General features: G+C 38.6%; 1 protein-coding gene across 2 annotated transcripts in view; it reads left to right on the top strand.

The window, feature by feature from the left end:
- Positions 1–18,904, top strand: part of LOC137641510 (uncharacterized) — a 380,155-nt gene that overhangs the window by 319,508 nt on the left and 41,743 nt on the right. For both annotated transcript variants that reach the window (XM_068374129.1, XM_068374128.1), the window contains exons 13-14: positions 7,420–7,476; positions 11,499–11,599. In XM_068374129.1, coding sequence (XP_068230230.1) covers positions 7,420–7,476; positions 11,499–11,599 — 158 coding nt within the window. The remainder of the gene's footprint in view (positions 1–7,419; positions 7,477–11,498; positions 11,600–18,904) is intronic.

The raw sequence follows: 18,904 nt of genomic DNA, 5'->3' as shown, positions 1-18,904 counted from the left end.
AAACTTTCACCCCTCTGTAAGATATGACACAAGTCCCTAGATAGATTTACTTCAAGCCTTGTGGTGGTTGCTCAGTAATGGGTCTAGGTACCTTAGTTCCCTCACAGAATTATTGGCAGTCGGTCGAGGGCAGAGGTTACGTTGTTAGCCTGGGATGAGTGTTTTAAGAAATGACAGGCCTTTTATTTTCCTCTTCTTCACCTCTTTTGGGGATACAGCATCTGTTGCCCTACCAGCTAATTCTCATCGACTGCAGGTAAACCCCAGGTTGCTAGTGGCTTCATCATGTATTTTATATGTTGCTACATTCGTAACCTTCCTACAAGGGGGAGTTAGGACATCTGGGTAGATTTAGTGAGTATACTCTCAAAATCATTTGCTTATACATAAACTAGATAAGGTCACAGTATCGTTCCCACTCACCTTTTAGCCTTTTAGTGATGTGAAACTAATGGCTCACAAGATGTCTGAATGCTCATCTCTTGCTTTATCAAGCTCTGCTGCTGCAGTCTTGGTTCTAAAGTTTTTAAACCTGTTGTAAGTATGTCCTCCCCCTTGAGTGAGTCTCCTACATAAAGAACGAAGGTTTATATTCGTGTAGGAACAAATGGCAAATTTGGAAGTAATTTGTATTTTTCCTAACTATGCAAACTTGAGGTCTTTACACATACTTGGCCTGCCATCATCTAACTCCCAAGAAGTCATGTCTGTAATCAATGTGATTTCATAGTGAATGAGTGGGGGAGCGGGGCTTCCATGTGCTACATCTGGTAACACTGGTGAGTTTGTAGACACCAAATAAAAGTTTTTATGCCCGTAACACAAGCTCGTTCTGTTATCTTCTCGTACGTAAAGAACAGGTTTGTATGGTTTATTAAAATAAAAATTATTTCCAAATTTGACATTTTTCCTTTGTCAAAACTCCCTATTAATAAACATTACCTTAGGATAATTTATTTAGGCCTGAATCCTTTTGTACTACCATTGATAACACTGATGGCTGAGCCGAAAGTTCACTCACCTCTATTTTCACTTGTTTTCGAGCTGCCGGTCAGATAACAACAAACCACTCTTTTGAATTCCAATTATCCATTTTTGTCCATAGCTCCTTCAAGCATTTGTGTGTTTTTTAGTCTTTTTCACCTATTGCCAGTGGTAGTGACACAGGCTGTGTTTAATCTTGTGGGATTGCTGTTAATCCAGTAGTCTTCTGTTGTGTAACCCAAATTCTGTTTGATGGTCTGTCAAGATCCATCAGCGATTCCTCTTTCCAACCTTGTCAGGAGCTGCCCTTCTTGTGGGATTCACATCAGTTATAAGGAATGTGACCACCTTGAGAGTTTTGCCATTTTCAGAGGTAAGATCTCTAATCTTTCTTCCTGTTGTGAAATATGTGGTTCATGGCCCAATAGTAAAATGACTGTGTATATCAAGGACCAAAATTCATTGCATCAAGAAAGAAATTTAAAACAAAAGAAAAAGTATACTGGTAATGAAGATTTGTTGGATCTTTGTTTTGTGGCCTCTGGTTCTTCCCGGTAGGGTACATGGGATTCCAATCCAGGCTTGTGTCCCCACTCCCTATCAGCCTCTGTTTGGCCCTTTGACTCGCCTGCTAAAAAGTCTATGTTTGATTCTTTAGGATCTTTGGGACAAAAGACCATACACAAGGATATGACTCATAAGTTTGATAAGTTGATCAAAAAATTGGAATTGACGTTTAATTAAATGACTAATAACTTTGTTGATTCCCTTGCAGCCCCCTGTTAGATACCTGTTGACGGTACCCAATGAAAATTTGTGACAGATCCTCCGCTCCAGGTGGGTGCCTGACAGTATATTTCCTATCAAATCCCCTTGTGTTCTTGTAACAGTGGCAGAGAGCACTTGGGTGAGGTTAGAAGTAAATGTTAAGGACCTAGTGTTAAATCCAAGATATTTAGTCATAAATTTTTAACCAGGGGGCTAGTGAGGTATGGATTATGGGTCCAATTTAGAGGAGTTAGATCGAGAAGTTTGGATCTTGTTGATCTCCTGGACGAAGATCAGGGTATAGAGTTTAGGAAAATTTTGATTTATTTGTAAGGTTTCTCTCTCAAACTTAACTGAAAATCCAGCCAGCCTCTTTCCACTCTCGTCTTAATGGAGGGGTGCTTTTGGAAGGCCCATTACCAGTCGCATACTCTGTTTTTCTTTTGCACAGATTTGCACAATTTAGATGAGACGTCTCTGCTGAAGTAGCTATAACTGGGTTAACTATAGGAGGAAAAGTTTTTCTTCCCTCCCTAGGTTCCATTAGGGAGTTTATTGAGTTACGGATGATTTGCCCTTTGATGAAGCCCTGACCAAACTTGAAGCTCAAGCGCCTTTTAGGTTGTTCTTTACCTTTGCAGAAGTCTTCAATTCATGTTCTTCTGGAGGATATGCTGTCCTTAAATTCTTCTCTCAGCTTTTTGTAGGAAACCCAATCTTTTAATGTATGTCTTAGGTTGGTTAAGATTGATCAAAGACTCTGGGATTGTTCCTCTGGATTCTCCATTGTTTGAGAAATTCTGCTCCTCTACCTCTGCATCTTTGGTTTGTCAAAATGCCATCGTGTTCAGTCAGCAGTCCTTTTTAGTCTCTGCAAGGCATTAGAGATTAGTTTCTTTTCTTCCTTCCTCTGTTGCTGTTCGTCAAAGGGCTCACCTCTTGATGTCTTCCCACTTTGAGGAGCTCTTCTTCGATTGTAAGGTATTGTTGGAAGTGTTGTCCAATCATGAGAGAGCTTTGCTGGGAAACCCAGAGGGCCTTGTCTTAGGCCTTCTCTTCTGCTCTCCCCCTTTTCCCGAGGGTAAAATGTAAGGCTAGTTTCGGAAAGGTTCGTCACTCATCGTCTTCAACCCCTGCTGCTGTGGGCTCTCCTTTGGGGGAGGGGGTCTCATTGTCAGTCTTCCGATTCTTCAAATTCCTTGTTGGGGTTTTTCCAGTAGACGAGATAGATCTTGGCACTCAGATAAAGCCAGGGGGAAGTTGCAATCTAAGATTATCTGCTGCTTCCTCTCATGGAGGCAAGGCTCTTGTTTCAGTCATCCTACACCAGAAAGGGATTCTGATGTTGCGTTACCTGGGCAATTGGCTAGTCCAGGCATCCTCTCTCAAAGACTGCCTCTGGGCAAGGGATCTAGTTCTGTTTCTGTCAAGAGTTAGGAATTCATGTCTAGGGACGTCCTCTTTGATCCCATTCCAGACCACCACTTATCTGGTAATCTTCCTAGACGCCAGGATTTTTAGGGCTTTTTCATAGAATCAAATAGACAAGCTTCTCAGACTCTCAGAAAAAATTCTATACTCAGAGAAGCCTTCTGTCTTCTTGTAGAGGTCATTCCTCAGGAGTCTAGCCTCTTTAGTCCAATTGATCCCTGGAGGGTATCTCAGGATGTGGTCGCTTCAGTTGGCCCTTCAGTGTGGTTGGTACTTAATTTCCGACAAGACTCCAATTGCCCTCTCCCCTCAGTGTTTGTAGGATTTTCTTTGGTGTTTTCAAAGAAACTGCCTCGAGGCAGTGACAACTTTGCTCCCTTCCTCCTGAGCTCATGTTCTGGCCAATGGTCAGAAGTCGAGAAGGTTTCTTCAATAAATTGAAGAAAACTAACAGCTTTTTGGCTGGATCTTCTGGCATTCTAGGACCTGCCAGACTCTATAGTGGTAGTTTTTATAAACAGCAAGATGCAGGGGGCCACTCATTCCAAGTTACTCAGCCCACAAGCCCACAAGCTTCTCCTCTGGGCAGGAAAGAAGATTATTTCCTGGTTCCCCCATTTTTTTCTAAAATGCCACAACATCCTGGTGAATTCTCTGTTGAGGAGGAATCAGGTTTAGGGTTCGGATGGACTCTCTGCTAGGAGGTCCTCGAGGACCTCAGGAGGTGGCCAGTTGTGATCAATTTTTTCGCATTCCCTCTGAACTTTCGATGATAAGTTGTCTTCTCTCTATTCCAGGATTCCCAAGAGCTCGAGGACACATTATTCTTACAAGATTAGGAGGGTGCTTTCCCACACCTCTCTGATCAGGGCAGTTTTCAAGAAGGCGAGGGCAACCAATCTTTTTTCCTTGATCTTCATTGCTCCCTTCTGGCTTCAGAAGGACCTGTTCCCAGACCTTATGGAGGTCCTAGTATAGCCCCCTGTCTGAATGCCAGAGAGATCAGGTTTACTCAAACAGACCCACTTTCATCATTTTCATTGGGCTCCACATGCTTCAGCTTAATCCTTGGAGACTGTCAAGAGGTTCTCCAGGGAAGAAAGCTTTTCATTCAGAATGTCTAGCCAGTTAGCCTTAGCCAGACGGCGTTCTACTCGTCAAATTTATCAAGCTAAATGAGCGGGTTTTCGATGATGGGCCCAGACTAAAGGTCCGTCTTCTTCCAGACCCCTCTGCCTAAAATTGGGGAATTCCTGGTCCATCTTCACAGGGATTAAGGCTTGTCTCCCCCATCCATCAAGGGTTACCGATCTATGCTGTCATACGTTTTCAAGGCATCTTCCTGATATATCCACCTCGTACATTCTTAGGAATATTGTTCAGTCTTCCCTAGAGCATAGTTGTCCACCCCTCTCCATCATTGGACATTAATCGGATTCTTTTACCCCTGAGATTTCCTCTATACAATCCTTTGGAGATGGAGGTTGTCAGGTCTCTCTTGTCCAAGACCCTTCTTTTGGTCTCCTTAGTTACGGCCAAAGGGCAAGTGAGCTTCAAGCTATTTTGTGCCAGGTCACCAATTCTGGCCGAGATTTGAAATTGTTGTATCTTCAAGAATTTTTGGCAAAAACAGAGCCGATGTCGCACCCTCTTTTCCCAGGTCTGTTCCATTAAAGTCGCTGTTGGATTTTATGGGTAACTTGAGGATGAATTGTTGTTCTGTCCTTTGAGAGCCTTTTTGACTTACTTGCGTTGGTAGCTGATGTTCTTAGTTGGGTTTGCCAATTATTTATGTCTCCCTGTTGACCTTTGAGACCATTATCTAAGAATGCAATATCTATTTATCTGAGAGACTTGATAGTCAGGAGTTGGGGCCTTGGTGTCCATGAAGGCCAGAATCCAAAAGCCAACAGTATCAGAACCATGGTTGCATCTGTGACTTTCATGAAAAATGTCCGTCACCAAAGTCTTAGAGGCAGCTACTTGGTGGTCAAATACTTTTTTACTTTTTTTTTTTTTTTTTTTCATATTTAAGAGATGTCTCAGTCTCTTGGGTTTCTTAGATCCTTGAGTGTCCTGGTTACCGCAGGACAGGTTGCCAGGCCAGAGACTTGATTATCGCCTTCCAATATATTGATGAAGGCGATTGTGATTTGTGTTTTTTTTTTTTCTTTTTTTTTTTTTTATCTAGGTACGCTTAGGACAACATACTTGGTATTGTGTTAATGGGGCTTGGTATGATTGGTTAGTTTGTTAGGTTTATGTTATTCCCTTGTCTTGTTGTTTATACCTTGCAGAGTTTAACAGAGGTCAGGCATATGACTTACACATAACCGACTTAAAGGTATATTGTCATCAGGTACTCTTGGTTCCATGCTTCTTATCGTCTGACATTCACACAAGACAAACGACAGTAAGTAATGTTGTTTGGTATAGGAACATTGAGTTGTGTCGTTTTTGGCCCCCAATGTTGCCTGACACCAGACCAGCAGACTGACCAGGTGGTTACTCTGTCAGAGTGAGTCGCCTCCTGCCCATGCCCCTTGGTGACAGCTCTTTCGGAAGAGAGGTAGCAGGTAGTTTTCTGTCGGTGTTGGCGATCTAACACTGATGGAAGTAGTCTGTCCAAGCTCTCATTCCATAAAATTGAGTATTCCACTACCTGACCCATTTGGTTTTGGTGACACTGCCTTCTCTTTTAAGGTGACAGGTAGTCTGCCAGTTGGTGTTGGCGACCTAGGGCTACGTTGAAGTAACTCCCAGTGTCGCTTAATACTAAACCAGTGAGACAGGCACTCTCTCCTGGAGATAGTCACCAGCTATGCCTTTATCCCTCCTCTTACAATGTCAGTTATCAGGAATCAGTCACCATTCAATTAGATGCATTCTTGTTTGGTGCCTTTGAGGATGTAGTGGCAGGCCTATCTAGGTTACAGTTCTGATTCCAGTCGTCTGTCTCTCACTTCCTCCTCTTGGCTGTCAGGGTCCAAAGGGGGGAAGTTTCTCCTGTAAAGAAATAAAAGCTTCTTTTAATACTCCTTGATCAGGATTGGGCCTTTGCTGTGACTGAGCTCTTCTCTTGGAGCCAGGCTTGAGATGGGGTTTTCATTGGGTAGCTTTGGTTTTTCTGTGGAAATTATGAAGAAGGATTTTGTTTTTTAATTGAACCAATTTTATTTAGAGTTGCTTCTAAGTCTTTTGCCATCCTCATATTCTCTGCAAGAACTTTTCCAGCTCTGGTCTTCATCACAGTGTTTCTATGTCGCCTGTCTCTGGGTTTCGTTTATGTTCAGGGGAAAGGGAGTCTGGCGAGATGTGGGCTAATTAGATCGCCAGAGGAGACCCGTTCACTATAACTTTGGTCGTCGTCTACCGCTCCTCCGGAAGGCTTGTCTTATTTGGTCTCTTTTTGGTGATGGGTCATCCAATTTCTCTCTGTGCCTTTCTTTCCATGGTCGGTACAATGCTTTAGTCAGGGACATGTTCCTTGTAACCTCAGAGAGGTTGTTGGATGAGAGTGTGTCCTTCACCTTTCGAGTTCGTATGTGGCCAATCACTGTTTGGACTTTCATTTAATTCTCCCTATGCCTTCTCAGTTACAGTACGATTTGAATCAAGTGAGAATGGTGAAGTTTTAAATTCAGTGTTTTCTCACTTTATTCAATCATGTGTGTAAAAAGAGGCAATTCTACCAGTTCTCTCCTCCTTGCCAATGTAGATAATCAGGCTAGAGGAATTATCCTAAAGTAATGTTTGTGAACATGGAATTTTCATACTAAAATTAATACTAATAATATTTATCTGGATAATTTAGCCAGTCCCACCTTTTCTGGTACTTCACAACTGAAGAGGGAGATGAGTGAACTCTGCTGAGCCATCAGCGTAACGAACAGCAGTAAAAAATGGGAGGGATCAGGGTTGCCAATGGGATACAATGGTGGTATTTGTGATTCATGGCTAGCTAAATTGTCCAGGTAAGTATTGTTAATATTAATTTTGTTATGAAAATTCAGTTTCTCTAATGTCTGATTGGTTGAATTTAGGGATTTTTAATCGTGTATTACTCTCACAGTGAAATTGCTTTTCTCTTAAACAAATGGTAGGGAGATTTTTCTTCAAGATTGGGATTATTGATATTAAACAAGAATATAACCTATTAATGAAAAATATATTACCATGTTGGATTTTTTGAGATTAAATAGACTAATGCAATGTTTTTTTTTATCTTTTGAATAGCACACCTCCTTCAGTTGTCAGAGGACAGTGATTATGATGATCTAGATGACTATGATAGTAAGTATTAGTTTTTTGGTTCATTGGTAGTTTTGAATTCTTGCACATTTACAAAATTTGTAAAGATCTCTTGGAAAGTATTCTTATTTCTTTGAGGTGTTTATTGTAAAGTGTCATGCCATTCTTTGCTCTTTTGTTTAGGGTAAGAGAAAAAGACCACCAGTATGAATTTCTATTTCATACTTATATGTTTTAGTGTTCATATATCATTTGTTGTATTTTGTTGTATCAAGTATTTTTGTAACATACATAACACATGTGGGACCTGTTTTTTAGATTTCTAAACTTTATGCTACTAAAAATTATGATGTGGTGATTATCATATGATGCTGCAAATACAGTGTTTCAGTAGGTACCACATGAAAAGTTGCTGTGTACTGCTCCAGATTTATAAATTGCAGAATATATGGCCTTCTAAAAAATCTCAGTGAAATTTAGATTTTTGGGAAAGGTTATAGAGCTCCTAAGATATTTCTAAAAATGAAATTATAATTTTCCAAATATATTTTTCTCTATACAAATGTGTCAATAATATTTATACAGGTAGTCACTGACTTAAGACATATGCGACTTACAGCTGTATGACTTTATGTCCACTTTTTCTCTGTGATGACATCACAAGACTGTCTGATTTAGTGCACTAATAGGACAACTATATCCTTAGAAAATATTTCCTTGTATAAATATGAATCAATATATCTTGGTAAGTTAGTATTTTCTTTTATCGATAGTATACAGTATCCATTTGGATGTAGCAATTGTAAAGGAAAGGATTTAACATGAATAAAAAGTAAACTGTTTACTTTCTTGACACTTTGAATTTACATTGTTAGTATTCATTAGTTATTCCTGAAAGTACTAATAAAGATACATGAACATAATTAGCAGTTTTAAAGAAAAGTAATTTCACAAGCAGGAAAAATGAACATGACTAGGTTTAATCTGACTTTTGACTTTGATTTGCTTTCACTAAATCTCTTCTTTTATTATCTCTGGGGTATAATGCACCATAGGTTGGCCACCCCTGCTCTATTGAATCAGTTTTGAATATAGACCTCTGATATTTTAATCCCTTAATAGAGATCTAGATAAATTAGTGCATGGTGCAAATTATGGGCTATTAAGTTGAACCATCACAAAACTCAAAGGATGATTGTAAGTACTGTCGGTAAAGGACAGTGTCTCCTCAACATCCAGATCTTTGCATTGACAATCTCTCTTTTATATACAACTCATTTAAAATAATTTTTTATTGCAAATTTACCATTGAGAAACTCATTTGGTTTGTTACTTCTTCAATTGCATAAAAATTTGCATATTGAGGAAGTCTTGAAATTTATGGTGAACAATATATACAGAGGAAACTTTTTAGATCTTTCATTTCATTCTACCACGATTTGATTATTGTAAACTTGTTTGTTCTTTTGGTGTTTTGACTCATCATAATTTGTTGAATGAAAATTTGCTGTCTATAAATTCCTTGTCTCTTATCTTGATATCAATATCTGGCAATGTCGTTAAGGTAATTCTTTGTGTTTATTGCATAATATTTTTCATAATTCTAACCATCCTTTGCATTCAGATCTTCCCAGATTCTACCATCCTGTACAGTTTTAGGTGTACAGTTAATTCATATGGTCTTCTCTTCTTCATCAAAAGGCTCAATACTAAGTAGTATGCAAGAAGTTTTATTCCAAGTCTGACCAGATTGAAGAATGAATTTCCTAATCTAGCTGATGAATTGGTGAAACTTCAGAAGTTTAGACTTGTTTAAGGGGCCTGGCCGGTATGCCAATATGTGGAGGTATAGGATGAAACAGACAAAATCCTGCAAAAATTCACCGAGCTTCGTATGGCAATGGAGAATGCGTATATGAAATATTTTGTCAACATTCCTCTTACTTTCATAGTTACAGGGTAATTGTAAAAGTAACCCAATAAACCAAAAACATTGATCCCTACAAGAAAATGCAGTATTTCTTATCATAAATTTTGATAATTATTATATTTTAATACAAAACAAATTGTGAGCAATGGCATCTGTATAGATTCCATGAGTCACAAGACAGGAAGTTTTATTATAATACCCTTCAGGGCTAGCACAAACCTCAAAGAGAGAGTGCACGTTTGAGTTTGACCTCTGATGTCCACTCTCTTTTACATCTGTTTTTCTTGTTTTCGGCAAGAATTTCATCATGCCAAAGAGGAAACGAAAATTTTATCATTTTACCAACATAAGGAAGAAGAAAATTTGCTCTAATAAGAGTTCAGAAGTGGGTAATATCGACGATATTAGTGAAGTTAGTGAAGGAGAGAGATGAATGGCCGACTGTCTCGCCTAAAGAAGCAAGATATTGAGCAAAGGGATCTTTATTTATAATTGAATTATGATAAATAACATTGTTTTGGTTTATTAATATCCAAAAGGAACATAAAATTCATAATAATAATGATTCATTAATATTGTCTGCAAAATTACAAAGAAAATCTTTGAACTCTTGTATCTCAAAGCTATACATATTGACCTTCAAATTCTATCTTCTCCCTTAGTTTTAAAGATGTAGCATTGAAATTTGGTATAAAACTTAGCAAGATGTTTTAAAACAATCAAATAGAGCCTTTTTTTCCATTCTTTTTTTTTTTTTCATATTTTCTCTTAATTTTGTAACTTGATTTATAGGGTTTATTTTTTTTACCATAATGGAAAAATTCATATCTAGTAAAAAATGGCTTTTGAAAATTTTGTTGTTGTTTTATTAGAGGTCTACATAGGTCTATATAGGGTAGTAATCCCAGGTCTTGATATTAAGTATGAAGGGAGGAGATAGAATTTGAAAATTACAAAACCGAAGGTCAGAGGCAAAAATCCCATGCAGTTTGGAGATGTCCTAAGTCACCTTATTAAGTGGTATGAATGTCAAAGTCCTGTCCTTAAAAAATGGCATTAGCCGGCCGGCCCCCTTAACAATTCTCATCTATAGTTAGTTTGTTATTATTATCTTTTCAAACTGGGCAGCTTTCCCTATTGGGGCACTTGGACTTTTAGTAACCTGCTTTTCTGTCCACTGTTTGTTGCTTAACTCTTAATAATAATAATAATACATATTGTAAAACCTGAGAAAGTCATGCTACTTCAGTTTTTTTTTTTACTGGATTCCCATTAAGTCAGAGTTAAAGAGGCCGTTCTGGTTCCATTCTGTAGGTAGTATTTTTTTATTTCCCCAACTTTTCAAGTGTGATGCCTTCTTCCTCACTCGTCTTTTTCTTCTTCTTCGTCACTTGCTGATTGTATCAACTCTTTAAGATCCTCCATGGTCAACTCTGCATCATGCTCATCAGGCAATTCTGCAATCATATCATCTTCATAGCTTCATTGGAAGATTTATTTAGGACCAAAGCCATTCAAGTCTTTGACATCAGCCCACAGATGTTTCCAGGAGGCATTTACAGTTTGTTATTTCATGTCTTTAAAAGATTTTCCTACCACTGGGAGGCAGTTGGCAATACAGTCTGCCCTTCGTATTCCTTGATTAACATAAACACGGTTGACTATTTAGCGACAATTTAGAAAATGATACAAGGAAATTCAAGTATAATTTTTACACTTGCCTTAAGCCGCACAATTCATTCATCCTCTCCACTTACAGCGTAAAAGGCATTTTTTGGAGTTTGTGGCTTTGATGCTTGAATGCTTTGTGCAGACCACCAGGTATGGTTTCCACTTTCATGGTTTGGGTACAATACTCTGCTGATTGCTGACTCAGAGGAGAGGATATATAGTTCAAGAGAAAAAAATAAAATGTTTCCTATTGTTAAATTTGGAAGTTACACTTGAAAAGATATTAGCTATGTTACTTAGGTAATTATCGAGATAAATGGTTGTAATATTTTTCTTTACATGTGACATTATCCAGTTGTTACACTCCTTTAAATGAAATATCTGTAGCTCTTTTAAATCTTATTTGAGTGGTATGCTTTGCTGGATCCCATGTTACTTTCCTGATGTTTGGGTTTCTTTTCAGATGATTCTCTTTTCTCTGGAAATAGTTTAGATGAATATTGGATGTATGGTTATGGCAGTGACAACAGTCTTCATGATGACTTTGTTTATCAAGATCATTTTGTAAGTATATTAGTATATTTTTCATTATATTTGAAATAAAGAGTAATAGCTAGCATGCACTTGGTAAATAAATTGTATTAATCTTATTTATGTTAGTTAAAATAGTTGGGTAACATTTCTGTAATATCATGCTCCAAATTGGAGTGGAGACAAATCAAGCCTTTAGTGGATTTACTTAATATAGTTTATATCCAGTTTTTAAAGCGAGTTCTGGTGAATTTTGTTCTCTTGTAATAAAATTAAGGAAAAAGTTGACTGAAAATAAATTAAATTAAATTAAATAAATTAAAGAGTATAGAGTGACAGAATTACAAAAGGACCAAAAACTTGACTAGAAATGCAGGTTTTAGATAATTTTTATGGCCGTTGCTGCAGTGTGAATTTTTATGGCCTTTGCTGCAGTGTGCTACTTTCATTGATGATTTCATGTAGTTGGAGGCTATTTTAGGCTGAGGTAAAATGATAAGGTCCATAGTATTATTTATACATCAGCAAAGGCATTGTTTTATAACTGAAAAATGTGGATGTGAAATGATAAGATCTCGAGTATGTCAGATGACAAACAAGCTATGATGCTCAAGAAAGTGATATATTTTATCAGATTGTGCAGTAGCTGTAGAGGGCTTAGGTGAGACATGAGCTGGATGTACCTGGGTTTCACTAAGTTCTTTATCACTGTCCGATTCATGGGAATGTATGAGGTTTGAATGGCACTTTTCTTAAAAATCACTTAGCCATATAAACTTGAGTCTTTATAATTAGGGAGATTGTGTGAGAGTGAGCTGGAATGGGTTGCTAAAGTTGGATAACAAATGGTTATCCAGCTTGTAAGGTTGCTGGGCGAGAATACCGCCCGCTTTCCAACTGCAGAGCCTTCACTTTTGACCTTTTCGTTCAGGACTGAGAGGGGTGGCCGAGGAGGGAAATTAGATTAAAGAAAAAATGCAAATTACCTGAAAAATTTGTAATTTGTTTCGACGCGTCATACAAAACCTTCGTGCTTTAATTAGGGAGACTCGCTGCTTGGTGGGTTGGAAGTCCCCTGGAACCCAAACTGGAAGGTTCCTTTTCTTCCCGGGAAGGGATCAATGCTTGATCTATAAAGAAGCCAAGCCATAACACCAATAACCCCCTATCTAACTTTCATAAAAGGCTGATAGGACATGTGCCTAATCAAAATGGAGACCCCTTTCTCCCCACAGGGGAAGTCACTTTGGAAACAAATATTAACGGTGATTAATTGCTTGGTATGAAGTCTACCATCCGTGTGCTCAACCCTGGATAGGTGTGGTTGGTCGTATACGACTCGAGGTTAGAAAAAAAAAAACATATTTTTTTTGGCCATAATTTTCCATCCGTATTGGTTGTGAGTGATATCGACTTGTGAGACCTCAGTTCAGTGTGCGCAGCAGTCGGGTGAGGATGCATTTCATCCCAGCTCTTTTCCTTGTGCTATTTCTGAGATACCCTCGGGTCGAGCTCGACCCATCCATACGTAATTAAGGTAAGTTGTGTAATATCAAATTTTTATATGATTATCAAATGTGCATTAGTGTTTAGGCTTGTATAAAAAAGGATTGTTGTAAAGTGTTTGTGAATGTCTTCTACTCCTTATGTTTTTATAAAATAGCTTATAATTTCTCCTGTTTTTGTAAGTTTGTACCTTTATGATAACTTAATTATGATCATTATTTTTTTTTATTGCAAAATAATCTATAAACTTAATTCTAGCTACCATAATATTTTTCTGCAAATCCTCGAACAATTATATAAGTAAATGACTCGCTGATATTGACATATCTCTCTCCATTCCAGGTAGCAGATTTGACCTTCCAAGGTGGTGTGGTTGGCGGCCATTTTGTGAGCATATCCGACACAAGCTGGCATAGCTCTATGTATTCCTCTTTTTTATAAATTTTTTTATATTTTCATGCATAAATACCATGCTTGGCAATGGATGTAAGGATTTGTCTTGAAAAATTTCATGATATAACTCGGCAAAAAAAAAGAAAAAAAAATTACTTCTGTAAGTGCAGATTCTTTTACACATTTTTTTTTGTACTGTTGTACGATAATAATGCAATATCTTGTAAAAATTTCAGCCACTAACCATGTCATTTACCTACCCCAGAAGAACTTTGAAAAGATATATTTTTTAGCCAAAAAAAAAAAAACTTTTTTTTTTTCTCAATTAGGAAACGTTCCCTTTTGGTTCCCCCCCCCCACGGATCTCAGCAAATGGTGCTCAATTATCATAGAATAAGTGCTTAGAATAGTTTTAGTTTATTTCCATATTTAGATTTTAGGTAAATTTTTTTGTAAAGCCATTTTTTATACTTATTTTTTTTATTTATTTGTAATAAATATTTATTTTGGACTTGGCTTTTATTTACTTTTTTTTGAAGATTAGAATATTCTTTGAAATTTTTTTTCTTTTAAAATGTTGTGAATTGTTTCGCAAATTAATTTTTTATGAATTTATTTTGGACCTCTGGTCGAGGTTGACCCACAGTACCTGTTAAAGGTGGTCAAATAACGATACCTATCCAGGGTTAAAGAGTGATGGGAAGAGATATTTCTTTAGACTTGAAGAATTGAGCTCTGAAGTGAAACTAGCCAGTCGCAATGTTTCAGAGAGGAGAGACAGAATAATGAAGGAGAAGTGCCAGTCATACTGCCATTCATTTCAGGCTTACATCTACATGTTACCATAGACGAGATGCATCCTTGTCCTGTGTAGGACCTGAGCTGGTTACTTGAGCAGTCACCACAAATCCAAGTACAAAGATGTCAAGGGACTTGTGGGTATACAGTTATCTTGAAAGTAAAAGGCTGTGAAGGTGGTTTGTCTTTTCCAGACACTGGCCTTCAACACTTAGCCCACTGACTAGTTTCTCTTAAAGGCTAGGGTGGGACCACAATCCCTGACTACATGCGCTCTGGTCCTAGCTGACACCTCGACACTCATCAGCTCTACAGATTGTCTCACAAAGGAAGAAACAGACTGTCCTTTGACCTCTTTCTTAGACCTTCCAGTGCTAGATTCCTCATGGGACACAAAAGCATCTAATCATGATTATCACCTGATCTCTCCTGAAGGGAGTGGCTGGAAAAGGGCTCAAACCTGAGATCTTGGCTAGGAAGTGTGGCACAAAATGGAAGGATACCTCCACCCCGCAGCGTGAGTGACTATGGTACATAAGAGTCTATGTGCAACTCACCAACTCCATTTGCTGATGCTAGAGCTAGCAGAAAGACAGTTTTGAAAGTCAGATCCCTTTATTGACGACCACCTCAAAGACTCAGAGTATGCGTAAGTGTCTTGGGAACCAAGGTCACGTCCCACTCCAGGGACCTGAGATCCTAAGGTAGGCTAGATTGCTTGAAGCTCCTCACAAGCTTAAACAACTCCCAGGAAGGGAGAGGTCTATATCCTTCAGTCAGAAGATCACACTTAAAGAGGAGCTGTAGCCTTTGACAGTTGGAACTAAGAGGCACTTCTCTCAGCGACGAAAGACAGGGAATTCTGCTAAATGTGCTGAAGTTTCTCCGACCATAGTAATATCTCCTCTATGACACTAATTGCAGAAGATGGACCACTTAGCCAGGTACACATCTGTAGAGAAGCTTGTAAAAAGCATTTCGGTCGGAGGAGATGCTGGATAGTCGTCACCCATGAAGACCCAAGGATTCTACGGCTTGGTGGTACATTGCTGACAGAGTAGAATGGGCCATAGGGGTAGTTCTCTCGAGTCCTCAACCAAAACAGGGAGCAGATCATGATACACTTGACATGAGACCATCTGGGAACCACGAGGGTCATTCTGAGTCCTGGCATAATCAACAAAATTTGGATTACCAGCCTGGTCAATCTGAATGGCAGAGAGAAGTAGACATCCAGGTGATCCCGTGGCTGTAGTGGAGGAAAGTTGGATAATTCAGACTACACAATAAATAGAAATGATTAATGTTTTATGGGCAACTGGTAAAAAGGGGGGTGGGACAAATCAACAAATGTCTGTCTTGCATACCGTACAATGCTGAGTAAGCCAATCAATTCAAAATCCATTTGTAATAATTTTTGGCAGTGTAAATCTACACTTGTACATGTATCTTTTAGTAAACACCAAAAGTGATTCCTGAAAAAATGAAATTTACCACAAAGGATCATGCAAATAGGCATTGGTATATAGACCAGGCATACGTCTTATGTTGATATTTCTACAACGGTTTGAACTTCCACCCGTTACAGTCTTCAGAAGGAAAATCAAAAGCGATACTTCAAAAGGAATAAAGATCATTTACTGAAGGTTATGTTACAACAGAAAAGTTGATAACTAGGCTAATAGGCTTCTCAGTCTACTAGCCTAACCTGATACTAAATATGGGTAAATGAATAATTTATTCTTATATTAGCCTAGCATAAGAACTGTAATGGGTCAACAAAATTAAACTATGATTGTAACTGACCATGGCCCCCTCAGGGCCGGTATTACCGGTATTAGTTGAATGGCTATTAGCCTACCAACATGAACCTAGGCCTAACCTATTAGACTTCACTAGCATAAGCTATGCATCAACATTAGCCCTACAATGTGGGTTAATTTTAACCTAACAAAAAATCCCCCGATCAAAATATGAAATGGAATGCTCGGCAACTGTGTTCGTGCCGTATAGCCTAAATCAGGCTACTGTAACATATTAAGTAAATGATTTCTAGGACATATAGTCTAAGCCAGTTAAAGGTAAAGGTGTCTGGTTTCAGTATCACCCAAATAGATGCTTACCAAATCGTCAGCCGGGAAAGCCCAACCCCCTCACTGTGGTGCCCAACCACAGCATTATCCTTCCCAGTAAACAGCTTTAAATCATGGTCCCGGGCTGGGATTGATCTGCTTCCATGCAAATGCTGTACTAGCCAGGAGTTAGAGGTATAAACTATCCTAAGATAGGGATGTTATGCCATTAACTGGAACAGATGGCTACATTGGACAGACCTGTCAAAACATATTCACCTACACCTTAGCATTAATAATATACAAATGATTACAAAGAATTCTGCTTGTATTCACTGGTAAAAAGCCAGCAAAAACAAGTGCTGATACTTTGAGATGTTTTCTTAGGCACTATTGCAAGGCAACAACAAGACTGGCGGGATCTCTCTCAATCTTAAGATATTGTTCATATGTTTAAGTAAATAATACAATAATGGAATAAATACTTGCTCGTAAGGTAGTAAACAGGGGGGACATTTTTTAGATGGAGAAAGATAATGATTGATAGTGTAATTATACAATAACTCAATGATAATTATCTTCAGTAACCAGTAATATTTTTGATGCAACTAAAGTTGAAGTCGAGTCAGAACTCTGAACACAACTCTCAAACATAACAGACTTGTTTTCAAGGTAAAAATGGATAATGTTAATGAAATGAGAAACATCTTTGAACTGATACAATAGTAATAATTTTCAATAGTGAAATTCACATCTAAATTCCAATTATTAAACACATCGGAAATCAAGGAAACAAATATAAAATGGTAGAGACCTTTCATGTGACATTCTCAAATGCCTCTAATATCAGCAAAACTAATTCTGTTGATTCAAAAACTCAACACAGGTGTTGGAAGGCATTTTCTAACACAGCCCATGAGTCCGGAACTGGGAAGTAGAACACAAGGAGCTTCGTGTTCTACCACAGGACAAGAAACGTTCCACTACCGGATCATGTAGAGACCACTCTGCCCCTACAATTTGTCCCTGGTAACTGAGTGCTCTTGGTAGTAGGTCATGCGGGTGGGACGATGGATCTTTGGAGAATGTGAGAAGGGAAGAGCCTTTGGCCTGCCCCCGTCTGAACCCTAAACAACAACCGCTTGGAGGGTGTCCTTCACGAACATGGTCTAGACTTAGGCCTGAAGGGCCTGTTCCTTTGCAGATCCCCTCTCTTGGGTATTTGACATCACTGGATTTAGGGTCAGAAAGAGGGTGTGAGACCGTGCCCCTTTGTCGGAGTAGGCCACTACAGTGGTGTTGTGTCTCATATTACTGAGGGTCTGATCAAAAGTTCTTGGAATGCTTGTAGTCCTAGGAGGGCATTGTTATGCGGATGCCTCTCTTCAATCAACACCCCTGAGAAGACAAAGTCATCTAGGTGTGGTCCTCATCCCTCCATCGATGCATGTCCAAAAGCATACACCAGGCCAGATCATCCCAAACCTCTTATCTCACTGGAACGGGGGATCCCTGTTGGCTGACCAGTTATCTTTTAGACATAGAAGGGATCTCCGGTGGAGGTGGCTGTGAAGAACGAGCTTCTCCGAGGACAGGTCATTGAGAAGACATTGCCAGTGCCAAGCTGATACTTCTGCCTTGTACAAAAAGGGTTGTGCAACCACCCTGAGTCTGCTGATGTGATCATCCATTGGAAAAACTCTCGCTACTGCCATGTTTACCAGTATGCTCAGGTACTTCAACGTCTGCTTGGCTATAAGATTCAATTTCTCCCAGATTGGCAAAAACTATACTTATTAATATAAAATTAATTATAAATAAAGAATAACGACTTTAAAAGGAAAAAAAAAATGTTACGATCTGTTATTTATTTACCGAAATAAAAGAAAAATATATTGCTAATGTTTTGATATGCATAGTAGCATTGTGCATATGTTCATACACACAATACAGTACTGTTCATTGTGTTTTTTAACTTAAAAATGTATTTATTGATATAAAATCAGAGCAGGATTTTACTAGCATCAAAGTAGGATGATAATCAATGGGAGAACTGGACAATGGTGGCAAGTTTACAGTTTTGTGTTGTGCGAATTTTGAAGTTATTTTTTGGTGGCCCAGCAAATCTCGTTTCTCATCTCAACGTTTTTTTTTTTTGATGAGGCATAAAATCTTCGTATCTCTTTTCGTATCATGAATTTTTCATATACAGAAACTTTTGTGTCGGGGGTTATTACTGTAGTTCTTAAAGCTTTTTGTGTTGACAACCTCATTGACTTCGTAAAGTACATTACAGCTCCTGTCCACTGGTCGACCCAGGAATCAGCATGGAGAGAAGTCGAGGCCGAAACCTCCATGGCCACAAACTCAGAGGCAGAGAAGGACGTGCCTTCCACTTTTAGAGTTTTCAGTTAGAGATCCCTTGCTATCAGAGTGCACACTGACGGTCCCCTGCAGATGTACAGATTCAGTGTTTTCTGGTGTTTAGAACCACCTCTTTGTAGAGATTGGAGAGGGGCAGGATTTTTCTTGACTTGTTGGATTGAAGTGAGTTCACAGATCTGATCTT

The sequence above is a fragment of the Palaemon carinicauda genome, chromosome 5, assembly GCF_036898095.1.
Source record: "Palaemon carinicauda isolate YSFRI2023 chromosome 5, ASM3689809v2, whole genome shotgun sequence".
NCBI lineage: Eukaryota > Metazoa > Arthropoda > Malacostraca > Decapoda > Palaemonidae > Palaemon > Palaemon carinicauda.
Note: the sequence above shows the minus strand (reverse complement) of the source record. Positions and strands in the feature narration are given on the sequence as shown.